Below are 15,179 nucleotides of genomic sequence, written 5' to 3'. Positions count from 1 at the left end.
CTAATCTAGATTGACGGGAACCCTGCTATGCTGTAGCAGGTCCACGGACACATAGGGTTGGATGTGTCACGTGACAGGTATGCTCCCAGAACATCGTCTCTGCCCAGGCTCAGTGTGTGGGTAAGCCTCTGTTGCTCCATCCTATAGTGTCTGTCAATATATAAGTGAGCTCCCCGAGAGGTCTCCCCGGATTCTCTGTGCATAACCATCTATATAGACAGAATCAATCTCCGAAGTAAAAGTGTATCAAGTATGCGTAGATGTCTGTGCCAGTCGAGTTGTGCTGAAATGGAATGAGACGATAAACGTGAGGAGAGCACTAGGCTTGGCCCAACTGTAAAGTCATGCATAGAGGGTATAAAAGTGGGCTGATTCAAAACATAATCCACTATGCTAGTCCCATGTCTATGAGGAAAACAAGTGAACCCACTCAACGTTGGAAATCTCTGGAGGCCATTCAAGATGGCCAGTCCATGTGCAATCCCCAAATCTGTCACATGTCCCCCATATCCAATGTGCTCTTCATCCTATGAACACCTGGCCAATCCCATATCACTGATATCCGATTCTCTCAACATTCCTCTGAGGTATTATAGAAAGCTGTCTGAGACTGGCCCATCCTGGCATTAAAGTCTCCCAAAAGAATGCCATCCCTAGAGAACTCCCATATGTCCTCATCCAATATCATGTAGGGTGATTGCCCTTGGGCGATGCATAATGAGGTGTTGGGGGCAAAATAGCATATTGCAATGTAGAGTGGCCTCCCTGTCTCCGCTCTCACTCTAACCCACATATATCTGGCATGCTCATCTCTCCAAACAATACAAATGAGTGGTTGAAGCTCCTCCCTAAATAGGATTGCCACACCTCCTGACCCCCGTCCTCTATGCGTTACAACTCATCTCGAGAGATCAAGCATTGGTCTCTGTCATAGAGTGTCAAATTGTCAATGTCCTCCATGTTGGGAAGCCTGACAAGCCATGCTCAATGTCGATCAATGATGACCCTGATCCGCCTATGTATGCATCTCCAAAGGTGTGAGGATCCTCAAAGCCTGGGTATCCGGCTCATCCTAGCTGGACAACTCTATCAAGTGATGTCATGTCACATACTGCTGACGTGTCAGGCCACTAAAGAATGGAGCCAACCTGCAGATCCCAACCAAGGGGCCTAAACCCTAGCTAGAAGTAGTAGAGGAAGCACAAGCAACATAAGAAGTTTCACCAACTTGCAAAGTCTTGCCGAGTGGCCTATTTTTAAAGAAGAGTTCCCACCAACTTACGAGACCCTGTCTGATGGGGCCCAAGCGACCTAAAGACATAAAATAAAGACACACACACACACAGTCTCTGGCAATCAACATGATGTGGCAACAGTACAGATTTCCGGATTTCACACTGACATGCTAGCGTGGCAGTTGTACAGACCCTCGCAATTTACGCCGATGACGTGGTAGCTGTACAGATTTTCGTAAAACACGATGGCAACTTTTGGGCCAATTGCTTTTGAGTTTGATGCTTTTCATGTAACTGCTTTTCATAGGCCAAGGGCCTTTAAATATGTGCAAAGGGCTGAGTCTCTGGCACTCTTCCGGGTGAAGGTGCAGAGCGCAAGTACTGGCATTGTACTGAGTTCAAGCAACATAAAGAAATACCGAAAGGGGCGCCAAGGTTTGGGGCCAGTGCTCTTTCTCGGGATGTAACTCCGCTACTCTCCGTCTCGTGTCGTGTATCTCTTTCAATTCAATTGTTATTTGAAGTGCTTAAAAATGTTCAGTTTGCTCTTTTTCGTTGGCACGTGGTGCCCGTCCCGTGACAATGTCCCCTTTCTAGCAGGTAGTGTCTCCTCTCTGTAGTGTTGTTGAGTGAGGGCTCTAGAAAATCCATTGTCTCTATGTAGACCCTCTCTCGGTGGGGTGTCCTCTAAGGAGTCTCTCTGAATCTACATTATCTCTTAGAGATGCACGCCAAAAATCTTTGGTCATAGTAAACCATGACCTTGGTCAATGGTGCAAAGCCTCTCTCAACAGGCAATGGAAGCGTCCTCCAATCTCATAATAGGTGGTCTCTAGCTCATGTTGGCATACCTAACAAATCCTCTGCTCTAGTGGTACTCTCCTATATCTGCATGTCTCTATCTTAAGTTGGTGTGAAGAAGTGTCAATCTGGCCAAGGACACATCTCAAGTTGTGTGACAAGTGTGTGTCCATGTAGCTGGGTCGTACTATGAAATCATCATCTGTAGTATGAAGAAAATTTTCCCGGTAGAAAGCCATCTTTGTCCCTAGTGCCTATGATGGCGCTAGCAATGACTACTATGAAATCATCATCTGTAGTATGAAGAAAATTCCCGATAGAAAGCCATCTTTGTCCCTAGTGCCTATGATGGCGCTAGCCATCTACTCCTAGTGTCCAACTGGATGAGGTTCGGTCTAATGACTAGTAATCGAGAGAGACAGAGAGAGAGAGAGAGAGAGAGCATATTAACGTCCTCTAAAGGCCAAAATGATCGATGAGACCAAAAAGTTACATTTATCAAAGGTGCAAACGAAAAAGGGTAAATCGGGTGATGATCTTGTCTGCAACCGCAAGCAAACCTCCTCTCTGGACCGGGCAACCAACGCAAGCCACCCACCGTACGGGCACCGCAATCACTTGCGAGCACAAACACTACATGTAGGGTGTCTACATGCAGAGGAGAGAGCGCCAAAGAGAGAAGATGAGATAGTTGGAGAAAAATGCCAGAGAGAAATGAAATGATATATACATATAGCGTGTGTCTAATCATGATAGTGCAATAATTCCCAAGCAAACTAGAGTCGGTTTCCAATTTTTAATCCTTAGCCTCACAAATCCAAGCACCCATAGCCAAATTCCCCCGAAGACACTTCTACACCATGCTAGACAAGGGGTTCATCCAGAGACCACACTACATGGACACATACATGCCACATAACTCACGAGTGGCAATGGGTCAGCTCTGAGTATCATCACACCAGCTATAAGGCAGGAAGAGTTGCCTATACCCCCGAGCTAAGAGGTTCTACCAACTTTGAACACAAGAGGGTGATTGAGGACGAGAACCTTATCTGTAAATGTCTAGCATATGAAAGTATCAAAGACAAATATGAGGCTCTTTTCACAAGACAACCCACCCTACGATAAATCATGGAGTCTAGAAATCAACGTTAGTTGGCCATTTTCTAGTGGAGATACATAGACAAAGAGTTACATATACAGACATACATAGACAATTTGGCCATTTTCTAGAGGAGATACATAGACATAGAGAGATGTTATTGGCAATTGTAGCAGCACCAGAGGATGGCAGACAGGCAACTTACAAGCTTCTTCCAGAGGAACACCACCCTAGTGCCAGACATAGAGAGGGGTCGCCCTACGACAGGCTAAGACTGTCAAAGCTAGGAGACACCCTCAAGCTCCATGATACACAAACACAAGACTCCATCGCATGCAGATCTAAGAGATCTAGACTCACCACCCGGGCAGCCCAAGAGAGATTTGCTCTAATGCAGGCAAACCCAGCCGCAATCATACGCACAGCCCTTACACCACATCCACCTATGTAGCAAATCTTACACCCTCAATTTATATACCATGGGTCTAGTTGGCTTGATATACTTCATAATTGTCCCACAACACAGATGTGCAGCCATACCCCCTAGAGATAGCTTCATCCCCCCCCCCCCTCTCATATACAATGTAACTTGCATCCTAGCCTCCCATGGATCGCCCCCTCCCCTTACCACGGGACCACATTTTACTTTGTATCTCATAGTGGCATGTGTAGTGTAACTCTGTCTCAGGCTCCATGTCACACAGGGGGCATGTCCTAGCCTCTGTTGGTACTCCGTTGTATCTCTGAGTCTCGATCCACAGCTGGTGTGAAGATGTGCGTATCTGGCCAGCACACCGTATCCCATGAGACAAGTGAGTGTCCATGTATCTCGGCCTCGTCACATAACCGTCCACCGAAAGCTGGAGAAGATGCTCACTGTAGAAAGCCATCATCGTGCCCAGCTCCTGTGCTGGCTGTATCCATGTCATCCTGGTGTCTAGTTGAGTCAGGTCCTGGCGGATGAGCCTGGTGGTCTCTGAGTGTGTAAGAGTCAGAGAGGGTGCATCCAATGAGTACTGGAAGGGGGGCAATCTGTCTATACTAAACCCATGCGCCTAGAACCATGATGCCATCTCCCCATACCAACATGTTGTATCTCCCTGCATGGCTAACTGTCGAGAGGACTCAAGTGCAAGGTGGGAGTATCTGTCTCTAGGAAGTTCCCACATGCGGTGTATAAAGGAGACGGATCTGGTGAGCGCCTCGACTATTAGTGGGGGGGGCAGCTAGCTCTACTCGGATAACGGCATGTGGTACTGAAGCCTTGGCTCTAATGAGCCGCGAGATCATAGAGACCAGAGGTTTCTCCATGTCCCCCCATCCATCAGTGCGACCTGTCCTCCCGTGACGATCCAATGAAGGCCCCCATACCTAAGCTCCATAGAGCAATGCAAAAGCCACCAAAGTGTCAGAGCCAGAGCTTCGTTCGAGGCTCCTGAAACAGAACCTGTGAACACATCTTCTCCAATCTCCCCAATGCCGAATGGGCTCTGGTCAATCTAGTCTCTGTTGCTCTCCTCAAAGAAAATGCTAGTCCACTAAAAACCACTCCAAGGTAAGTGTAAGCATTTGTATATTCCACTGTCTCCTGGCCATATGTGAATGCGGGCGCCGCACTATGGGGTGGTATTAAATACCATGACCTTGGTTTTACCAAGGTTGACAGACAAGCCACTTTCATGGGCAAACCTATGCAAAGCATCAAAGTGACGTTGCATCCCTCCGGAGAGTCGGAGATCAACACAATATCATCAGCATTTAACAATAGCGGAATCCATGTCCCTGCCAACGGTGCACCTCTATCACCATCTCTCTCAATGTAGTCAGAAATCTCATCCACATACATACCAAATAGAGTAGGAGAGAGCGGGCAGCCTGCTTCACTCCAATAGTGGAGTAAACCGGTGTAGATAGACCCTCTGAAGTGCGTACATGCCCTACTACTGATCTATACAATGCCATGATCCCCCAAATGAGCTTTGTGGGTACTCCCATCTCCTGTAATCTGTGCATTAATCTAGCTTTGGGTACTGTGTCAAATGCTTTGCGGAAAGTCCACAAAGCTACAATAAATTCGTCTCCCACGAGATTTGCCCTCCTCGATGATGGCCCTAAGTGTCAAGATATGGTCACGAGTAGAAAAACCTCTCCTGAAACCTTCCTGCCAAGTTGCACACATTCCTTCTCTCTCTGTCCATCTACTCAATTGCTGCTCAAGAATGGATGCGTACCACCGTGCCAATGTGTGTCCAATCATGATAGTGCGATAATTCCCAAGCTCCATAGGGTCCCCTAATTTGAAGATAGGTACAATCATAGATAGGCTCCAAGTATCAGGTAAGACCTCACACATGGCATGGTTAAACATGATTGCTAGAAGCTTTGCTAGTAGATCTCTGGCATGCATGAAATGCTCAACCACTAAGCCATCATGATCATATGCTCTCCCAGTCCTCATCCTATCAATGGCCTTCTTCACCATCTCAACAGTGAAAAAAGCACATGTGTGTGGGCATGGATCGGGGGGGTCGAGAAGGGGTTGTTGTCCACAAACTGTGTACAAAGATGATGCGTACTGACCCCAAGTCTCTGTAGAGGTAATGGCAGGGGGAGAGACAGCTCATGAAAGAGCCGCCATGCCTCACGCGAGTCCTGACTCAAGAATAGTTGGTATAAATCTTGCTCTAGTCGAGCCAAAAATGCCCTCTTCTTCCGCTACACTAGGCGTCGGAAGTCAATCTGTGACTGTCTGTGAGTGATGTCCCCCAAAAGCACTTCTCTCTGAAGTCTAGCTCTAGTCTAACGACATTCCTCATCATACCAGCTGTTCTAAGGCATGCTCCCAAAACGACGTCTCTGCTCAGGCTGGGTGTGTGGGTACGCCTCTGCTGCTGCATCATGTAATGTCTGTGTCAGTATAGTAGTAAGCTCATCCAGAGGTCGCCCTGGCTCCTCAGTGGATAGACGTTTGTAGATCTCGTCTATAGAGAGAGAGAGAGAGAGAGAGAGAGAGAGAGAGAGAGAACACCGCATGTCGGGTTCCAACCACCCTCAAGGACCCCCTTGCTCTGTTGCAAAAGCAAGTAATTGCTTTCTGACTTGCACAAATGTTGATACATTGATGCTAAATGTTGAGATGCTAATGGGTACTTGATGCAGATGCTTGGTACTACTAAGATACTGAAGGGTACTACGAGTACTTAGTTCTTGGTACTGTTGTGTACTAAAGATGGTAAGGGGTGTTGCTAGAGATACTTGGTATTACAATGAGGACGACGACGACAACGATGACAATGAAGATGACGTTGTGGGCTGATATGCTATCGCCAGGGACGACGATGGGCTGAAAATTGAAATCGCTGGAGAGGCTATGGGCTGAAAACTGAAAACGCTGAGGGTACTGCGACGACGACGACGATGACGACGACGACGACGAGAGGAGGCTGTGGGCTGATCTGCTATCGTCGGGGACGGCGATGGGCTGAAAACTGAAATCGCTGAAGAGGCTATGGGCTGAAAACCGAAAATGCTGAGGGTACTGCGATGACGACGGCGACGAGGTTGTGGGCTGATCTACTATCGCCAAGGACGGCGATGGCTGAAAACGCTGAGGCTGATGGCTGAAAAACGCCAAATCTGCTTGTCACGTGACACATCCCAACCCTATGTGTCCGTGGACAAGCTACACCATAGCAGGGTTCCAGTCAGCAGTGATCTGGCACTTTTGTGAGTCTATTTGTAGACCGTGCATGCCCAGTCACTTAGCTTAGATGCATCTCCTCCAGTTGCACACAGCATGATCATAAGTATTCCCTTCAGAATCCATTAGAATCAATTAGGGGATTTTTCAAGTGACTTTATCCCATTTTCCCTATTTTTGACATTTTTCACTTATTTATTAAGCGACTTTTGTTGGGTAGTCAATAGGGCAAATTGGGTAAGTTAATATATAAGAAAACCCAAGTTAGCACTCCACAGCAGAAGAGGCAGCAGGAGCTTCCCGCTCAACAGGCAACTTCTCAGCAGTACCCCCCAGCACCCCCAGTGTTTTGGACCCCCATCCTCGCCGGGCAAGTTCCCATCCTCAGCATTAGACCATCGCCATCGAAGAAAACCCAAGTTAGCACTCCACAGCAGAAGAGGCAGCAGGAGCTTCCCGCTCAACAGGCAACTTCTCAGCAGTACCCCCCAGCACCCCCAGTGTTTTGGACCCCCATCCTCGCCGGGCAAGTTCCCATCCTCAGCATTAGACCATCGCCATCAAAGTTCCCCATCCTTGGCGTGTTTCCCCGCGACCCACAGGCATCAAGCCTTGGCGTTTTTCCTCAGCACAGCAGCCTATGAACCCAACGTTTTTCCTCTTCAAGCAAGCCTATGAAACCAGCATTTTTTCCCTTAGCACTTCAGCCATGCAACGTTTTGGCTTAGCAACATCAGCAAACTGCTAACGCTAGCCCTGCTGCACACTTCAGCGTTTTTCCAAGCATTGGCCTCTTGCAAATCTCAGCGATTTTCAGCCATGTAAAACGCAGCAACAGCAGTACAAAAACGCAGATTTCAGCCTTGAAGAAACGCAGGTTTTCAGCAGACGAGTCGTAGCAGAACCGACCCAGATTGGTTGCAAAAGTTCCCCCAACTTTAGCCCAAGAAAACGCAGCCAAAACAGCATTTTCAGCCACCAAAACAGTCACGAAATATAGCCAAAGAAGATCACAGATTCAGCCATCGAGTCGTCATCGTCATCGCCGTCGTCATCATCGGCATAGTCCCATGGCATCAGTCCATTGCATTCGCATTGTACACTTTTGTGCAATCAAGTAGACCACTCTCGCCAATGAGTGGGGCCTTCGGAGGAGGGTTTTACAACCTCTCGGTGTCGTATCTCTCTTCTCTCTTCCCTCAGTCTCATTCACTTGCACGCATAGTGTCCACTCACTTTGTGTTGTGATCATAGCACTCTCCATAAGACGGAAAAATCCCTCTTTCCCTAAGAACTAAAAGGAACCTTGAGCAATAAAGATCACTAATCTTGAGAGAAACAACATTCATTCCGTTGCACCTAACACTGCTGGTGCTTCTTGAGAGGCTATGCTACTGCTCCTCCCCTCATCTACCTTCTACTCGTGCCCAAAGGCCACTTTTATAGGTCCTTTAGCCATTTACCCTACCTACTTTTAATAAATGTCATGTCAGTCACTTATTTATAAATGACTGACATATGCCTATATGCTTAAGTGACTTAACAGTGCAAGTGAGGGTATGGATGTACTCACCATATAGTGAAGTGAGAGCAGAGACAATAGCCACACATGCACGAGAGATAGGAGGCCCTTGGTGGGTCTTCAACATCTAGTACTTCTAGAAGCCTAAGAATGGATGCAAAGAAAGCAAGGAGAAGAGAGACAAGAAAAGATACTAATGACACAAACGCACTTGCACCTCGCTCCACGTATTTATATATACGCACAAATTTCCTAACTAGATTTCTGTCTTCTTCAAATACCATCTCTACTGCGGCCACGTGTATCTCCTAGAGAGCCTAATGATAAAGCCTTTGAGATAGTAGACCATGTGATATTCCTCTTGTTGTGCTCATGACACAATATGACAACATTCCACTTCTTCTATCCAAGAGATAGAAGATAAGAGAGCTAAAAAACAACCGAGACATTGTTTGGAAATCTTTCCTCTTGTGTGCTTATGACACAATGAGGAGAATGAATCTCTCATATCTAAGAGGTAGGAGATCTATCATCTTAGGGGTGAGAACTTCGGGTTCGATTTGATGTACACAGATATTTTTGGAAATTTTTTTCTAGTACTAAGCGCACTTTGTACATTTGATCTAGGGGAGTGTGCCCTCGTGTTTAAATATATTCATCATCTTAAAAGAGACACACACACACACACACACACAGAGATAAGAGGGAGAAAGAAACTTGCTTGTCCCTACTTGTTTCCATCATCAAGCCCTCACTACACCACCCCCTTCTCAATCTACTGACCTTGCAATCACCACCTTTCCTATTTCCTACCCTCATTGAATGACCCCCTCCAACTCCAAATAAAGATAGGTAGATATACATCTATGAAGCAACGGTTATGCCAACTATGCAACTCAAATCAGAGGCAAAGAAGCATTACATTTGTAGACGCCCAATCTATCATAGGTACAAGAATGATTTCATTGTCTCTTCACATAGGGCTCTAGGTCTCTGTCGAGGAGATGGATTACAATAATACCTTGGGTAGAGGGTGATGAATTGCACTAATCAAGGATGCCTTGGACTTATCTCACCGGGTTTACACAAATCACAAACATACTTTACTACAGAGTTCGACACCCTTTAGGCTCTAGCAGAGGACAAACTCCAAGTTAGGAGACAGATTCCTTATAAAACAGCAACCCTAACAAGAACTTTGGCACATGTCACTTTTCAATACATGGGAATCTCCTTGCTAGAGTACAAAGCGCGCCTCCCTCATCCCTCTCGTAGATTGCATCAGCGATGCATATACCATGGCCGCACTCAAGCCGTTATTGAGAGGCATAGAGCAGCTTCCCCGAGGTTCTTACATAGGAGGAGGTTGATGCCGTGATGCAACGGCCCACGAAAGAGTTATGTAATGACGACAACCCACTCAAAAGATCAAGCTTTGGGAAAGATGCTACCAGCTGGCTCTTGTTATTCACTGGTTTGTTTACATTTCTAGCATTTTCCCTTAGTCTTTTGTTTTGACATTTAAAACATATGACAATGGTGTGATTACTCGTGTGATCATTAGGTCCGATAGATCTTCTAGGCATTTTGCAGACGTGAATAACCATTTCATCTCTCTCTCTCTCTCTCTCTCTCTCTCTCTCTCTCTCTCTCTCTCTCTCTCTCTCTCTCTCTCTCTCTCTCTCTTTTATATACGCAACGCAATAGAGACTTACCAATATTTTTTGTACTGAAATCGAGGTGAGGCTGTGGGCGTCGCCACTTGGAAAGTCGAGATGCAAGGCCCTCAATTCCGGAATCACGAAGCTCCTCATCACGGAGGAGGAGCTCCTCCATGAAGACATCGACATCGTAATCTTCTTCTTCATCGAGTGGCTGAGATGGAAGGGAGGGGCTCTGCAGATTTCCTTGCACGCGCTTGGACGGCGGAAGGGCGCTGGAGAGGTTCCCGGCTTTGCGCTTGGGATCCATGGCTCTGCTCACGATGCTATTTCCCGCCAAACTGGAATAAGGGGAATACATTGTGGAGGGAAATGCCAGAATGTTTTAGATCAAATGTGCCAGGGGGGAAGTGAAAAATACAAAAAGCAAAAGGAATCTTGCATGGGTGCCAATTTTGATTGAAGGGAAGAAAGGAAAAGTAGAGGTCGATGTAGTGGGGGGGGGGGGGAGCAATCGAAGCAAAGGTAAACACACCGAGCATGAACTTGGGCAGCCGGGCGACAACATTAGCCTCAGCAGCAACGCAGTGGCACAGGTGGACGGAGGGCTAGGAAGGGGTTGAAAATTATTTTTAAAAAAATTAAAACTCTAGCATATCAGCACTGAAAGCAGTTGGTTGAGGTGGTTCGCATTAGGATTCCAAGGCGGGTCCGTCCGAGTTCGAATGTGCAAATTGATTGTGAGTTTTGCTGCTCTCTGTGCGCCAGTGGAAGGCAGGAAATGAATCCGAATCTCGGATCTTGGAAGATTCATGTGCTAGTAGGAGTTACAGATATAAACTAGTATGTGCTACACATTTCAGAATAAGAAAACAGGAACGAATCTTCTTCTTCTTTTTTTGGCAAAACCCACAATTGGTGGGTGATATATATAAAAGAAAAATACATGATAGTCCATGCTCATCACAAGCCACGGATGCCAGATACAACCTCTTAGACATAAGATGCTAGTAGTAAACAACCAATACATCCAGAGGATCTCACGGCCCATGTCGAGATTGCCACCCCAAGCACAAGACCTCCCCAAGATGCATCAGAGCAGATAAACATCAAATACATAGACTAATCAGGGTGCCACCCTCAACAAAACCATACCATCGCAAAAGGGGCAGGGGACAAAGTCCCCATCACCCACGTCGAAGTTTGAGGCGCCACCACACGGGAGCTACTACCACCAGTCACCGATGTGCCTTATCATAAAAAAGGAGCAAAATGGAAGTCGCCATCTATGCTCACTAGGGAGGCCGAGCAAAAAAGTGAAGTTGAAGGAGAAACTGGCAGGGATAGGAGGCGTAGAGACAGAGAAGTATGCAAGGCACGAAGAGAGAGGAAACGCAGCTACGAGTTGAATTTCAAAGGGTATAAAATTTCCATTGGTTGGGAGAAAGAAATAGAGAGAAGAAAACCACTAGACATCAAGGGCATTTAAGAATTGATTACCACAATTATAAAGCTATCTAATAAATGGCTATTGCTCCCATTTCTAATGTTGCATACCGTGTAATGCTTGAATTATTTTTTACTCGTTTCAAACCAAAAAAGCGAGTGATAAGGATGCATTTTTTTGCAAGCCACAAAAGACTATTTAGCTCAAAGATGCTCTTAAGTACCCACCAATGAATAGGACGTTCATGAAGGTACCCACCAATGAGATATTGGAAGCATGACAATATGCTCAAACAAAATATTGGCAATTCGAGGGCATCAAAGAACTAGACCACACAATTATCAATCTATCCAATAAAGATGGCCATTGTTCCCAATTATATTGTTGCATACCATGTAAGGCTGCATTTCCTATGCAAGTCACTTGGAAAAGACTCTTCACCTCATGCTCTTAATTACTGCAGAGGAGTTGAAGTTTTTGGCAATGAGTAGGATGTCCCTAAGGGTTCCCTTTGATGAGATATTGGAAATGAACAAGCCACTATGCCCAAAGAGAATGATGATTATGATGATTAGATGAGCAAATCAAAATATTTCTATACATATATAAACTTTTTCTATTAAATCAATTTTTCATTGCAGAGCATAACCTTCTAATCATATGCATTCTGTTTTGAAAACACTTGAAAACTTGCTAGTAGTGCAAAGAAAACTATTTTAAAAAAAAACTAACTAGTACCTAACTACAACAATTTTGGCATCCCATTCATCAAAATAACTAAAGACAATAATTGCAACCAATTGATCTATACATGTTTAGTACCTTATACCACCAAAAATGCATTAACTATTGATTTGAAGGAAATTTCAAGGCTTGCATCAACCTATGGTGAACCATACAATGTGCACTTTGCATGCAATAAATGAAAGTGGTCATACTACACTTTATATTAATGTTGGCTTTAACCAAATTCTGTAGGGATTAGGGTGGATCAGTGAGTCTAGCATTCATGGTGTGTGTGTGTGTGTGTGTGTGTGTGTGAGTAATTAAATCAAGTAGAGATGCACAATGTAGAGTCTGATATAAATCTTGGTTTTGCATTATACAAAAAAGATTACAAGCCTCTTATATAGGCATCATAGAGGTGACATCATGGGGTGAAACCTCACCATATACAGATTCATCATCCTAGGTGGAAAGCTACACATACTCTAGCATGGACCATCACATGGTTCATGACACATTGGCTATGACTAGACAATGGATAGTGCACACACCGTAAGAGTCAGTGCATAGGACAAAGGCGATATACCCAACAATCCTCCCCTTGGACTTTGGACTAGTGAGGAAATTGCATAGAGAAAAATATACATGTTACTGAAGTCACACATACTATGCCACACAGGCTACAAAGCATCTCTATGGATCATGGTATCACACATACTAAATATCCCTCCCCTCAAATAGTGAATCACCTATATAGGACCAAGCTATCAAGATATCCCAAACAATACTCTAATGATGAGGTCGAGGATCACACACATCCTCTGTTAGGAAATATGACGTAGCTAAATAGATATCTGAGTAGATTACTTAATGGAGAGAGAGAAATTTTCACACACGAGAGATTATAGAGTAGAGAGAGAGAGAGAGCACACACGATATACGTGGTTCACCCAATGTGGGCTACATCCACGGGAAAGCAGCCACTTAATGGCTTCATTACTTCAAACAAGAAGGGATTATACCCTTAATAGAGCTCCGCCTTGCTTCACTCTCACCACCTCACACCCACCTTGTTGCATCAACTTCACACTATGAAATATGTGTAGAAATGGCCTCCTTTTATAGGCCAAAAGGGCTGCTCTCTCTCATGAGAGGTAGTCAAGTGTGGCCGCCCTTGAGAAGACAAGTCCGCCTTTGAAATCGGCCACCAACCACAGGCCATTGACTTTCGACCACGGCCACCAGCCATTGACTACCGGCCACTGGCCAAACGACTGACCGTTTTTCGACCACTTTTTCGGTCGTCGTCCGACCATAATTTTTCAGCGAAAAGGAATATTCCGGTTGGCCGTGAAAAAAATTGGTTTCTGACGAGTGATTATTCTTCATGCACGATGGCTTCTCCTCATAACGGGGGCCTTACAAATGTGCGTTTTTAACACAAAAAATTACAAGGGGTAAATCAGGCTCCATACTTAACATCCTCTACAGGTTGTCAGTGCCCCTTCATTACTTCTTTGATTTGTTCTAGCACCTCCCAAGTTCCTTGTCTTCATCTTATTTTCTATTCGTTGACGTTGCCTTGGTGCTGCTCATCCATGCTTTTCTTTGACAGCTCCACCTTCAAAATATTTTATGCCACCAACTTTCTCCCCTTAACGAATATCTTATTCTTTGAAGGTATTTTTCATACATAGCAGTGTATATATGCTAATGCCAACGTCATATCAACTTTCAAAAACACGTAACTTATTTGAAATTCCAACATTAGGGGGATGGGTGGGTAAATAGTGAGATGGTTTGATTGAGCAAAGTAATGGGGAAGATAGATTGTATTAAAAGGGGTGCCAATGCATTTCGACCTCAAAGGGTCTCTTTAGGACAAAAATACAATCTAGACAAGAAGTGGTTTTTATCAGGAAAAAGGAGGTTGGATTTGGTTTCTATACCAAACTAGGATGAGTTTAGTTTGTTGATTCCAAGATGCTCAATCAAAGAGGGTAAGAGGTACAAGAGTGACTTCTTGGAGAAGAATGTTAGGAAGTAATGGTACCAAGGAAATAAAGGAACATTTCAAACTTGAACCAAATATAGTTTTCATAATGAAAGTCCCAAGGACTCCTTGACACAAGGTCCATGTACTTTTATAGTTTCAAACTTGAAAAGCATCAATAATTTGGAAGGAGGTTGGCTTTGGTTTCTATACCAAACTGAGGTGAGTTTAGTTTGTTGATTCCAAGATGCTCAATTAAAGAGAATAATAGGTACAAGGGTGACTTCTTGAAGAATAATGTTAGGAAGTAAAGGTACAAGAGGAATTAAAGAAACATTTTAAACTTGGATCAAACATTTTTTTCACATTTGAAAGTCCCAAGGAATCCTTGACACAAGGTCCATGTACCTCCATAGTTTCAAACCTGAAAAGCATCAATAATTTAAAAAATGCTAGACTTACGAGAGGGTAGAATCGGGTAAAGCATTTAAGGTTTGGGTTGAGTTGGCAGGAAAAGGCTTGAATGTATAAACAATTAGAGGATTCACAAAACCATTTAGGCTTAATGGGTAAACCTACAGAGCTTGTAGGTTGACTCATCAATCAACCAACTTTAGTTGATGATTCTTTCACTATGGTTGGAAGCCCTCAAAATCTGTTTTTAAGCTTGTAGGTCCATGTACCTTCGTAGTTTCAAACTTGAAAAGCATCAATAATTTGAAAAATGCTAGACTTACAAGAGGGTAGAATTGGGTAAAGCATTTAAGGTTTGGGTTGAGCTGGTAGGAAAAGGCTTGAATGTATAAACAATTAGAGGATTCACAAAACTATTTAGGCTTAATGGGTAAACCTACAGAGCTTGTAGGTTGACTCATCAATCAATCAACTTTAGTTGATGATTCTTTCACTATGCTTGGAAGCCTTTAAAATTTGTGTGTTAATGGATAAGAGGATGGTTTTGGTGTAGAGGATCACTTAAAAGTATGTAATCA

The 15,179-nt window shown here is 44.5% G+C and overlaps 1 protein-coding gene across 2 annotated transcripts in view; it reads right to left on the bottom strand.

Annotated features, from left to right (window-relative positions):
* Positions 1–10,417, bottom strand: part of LOC147430526 (DNA polymerase delta subunit 1) — a 59,152-nt gene extending 48,735 nt beyond the window's left edge. The window contains exon 1 of one of the 2 annotated variants that reach the window (XM_086493140.1): positions 10,076–10,417. In XM_086493140.1, coding sequence (XP_086349266.1) covers positions 10,076–10,382 — 307 coding nt within the window. In that variant the 5' untranslated portion in view covers positions 10,383–10,417. The remainder of the gene's footprint in view (positions 1–10,075) is intronic. The other variant, XM_086493139.1, reaches the window with a different exon arrangement.
* Positions 10,418–15,179: the final 4,762 nt, after the last annotated feature.

This window comes from Adiantum capillus-veneris, chromosome 21 (assembly GCF_014529385.1).
Source record: "Adiantum capillus-veneris isolate H3 chromosome 21, ASM1452938v2, whole genome shotgun sequence".
Taxonomy (NCBI): domain Eukaryota; kingdom Viridiplantae; phylum Streptophyta; class Polypodiopsida; order Polypodiales; family Pteridaceae; genus Adiantum; species Adiantum capillus-veneris.
The sequence above is the reverse complement of the archived record's forward strand: the minus strand, read 5'-3'. Positions and strand labels throughout refer to the sequence as shown.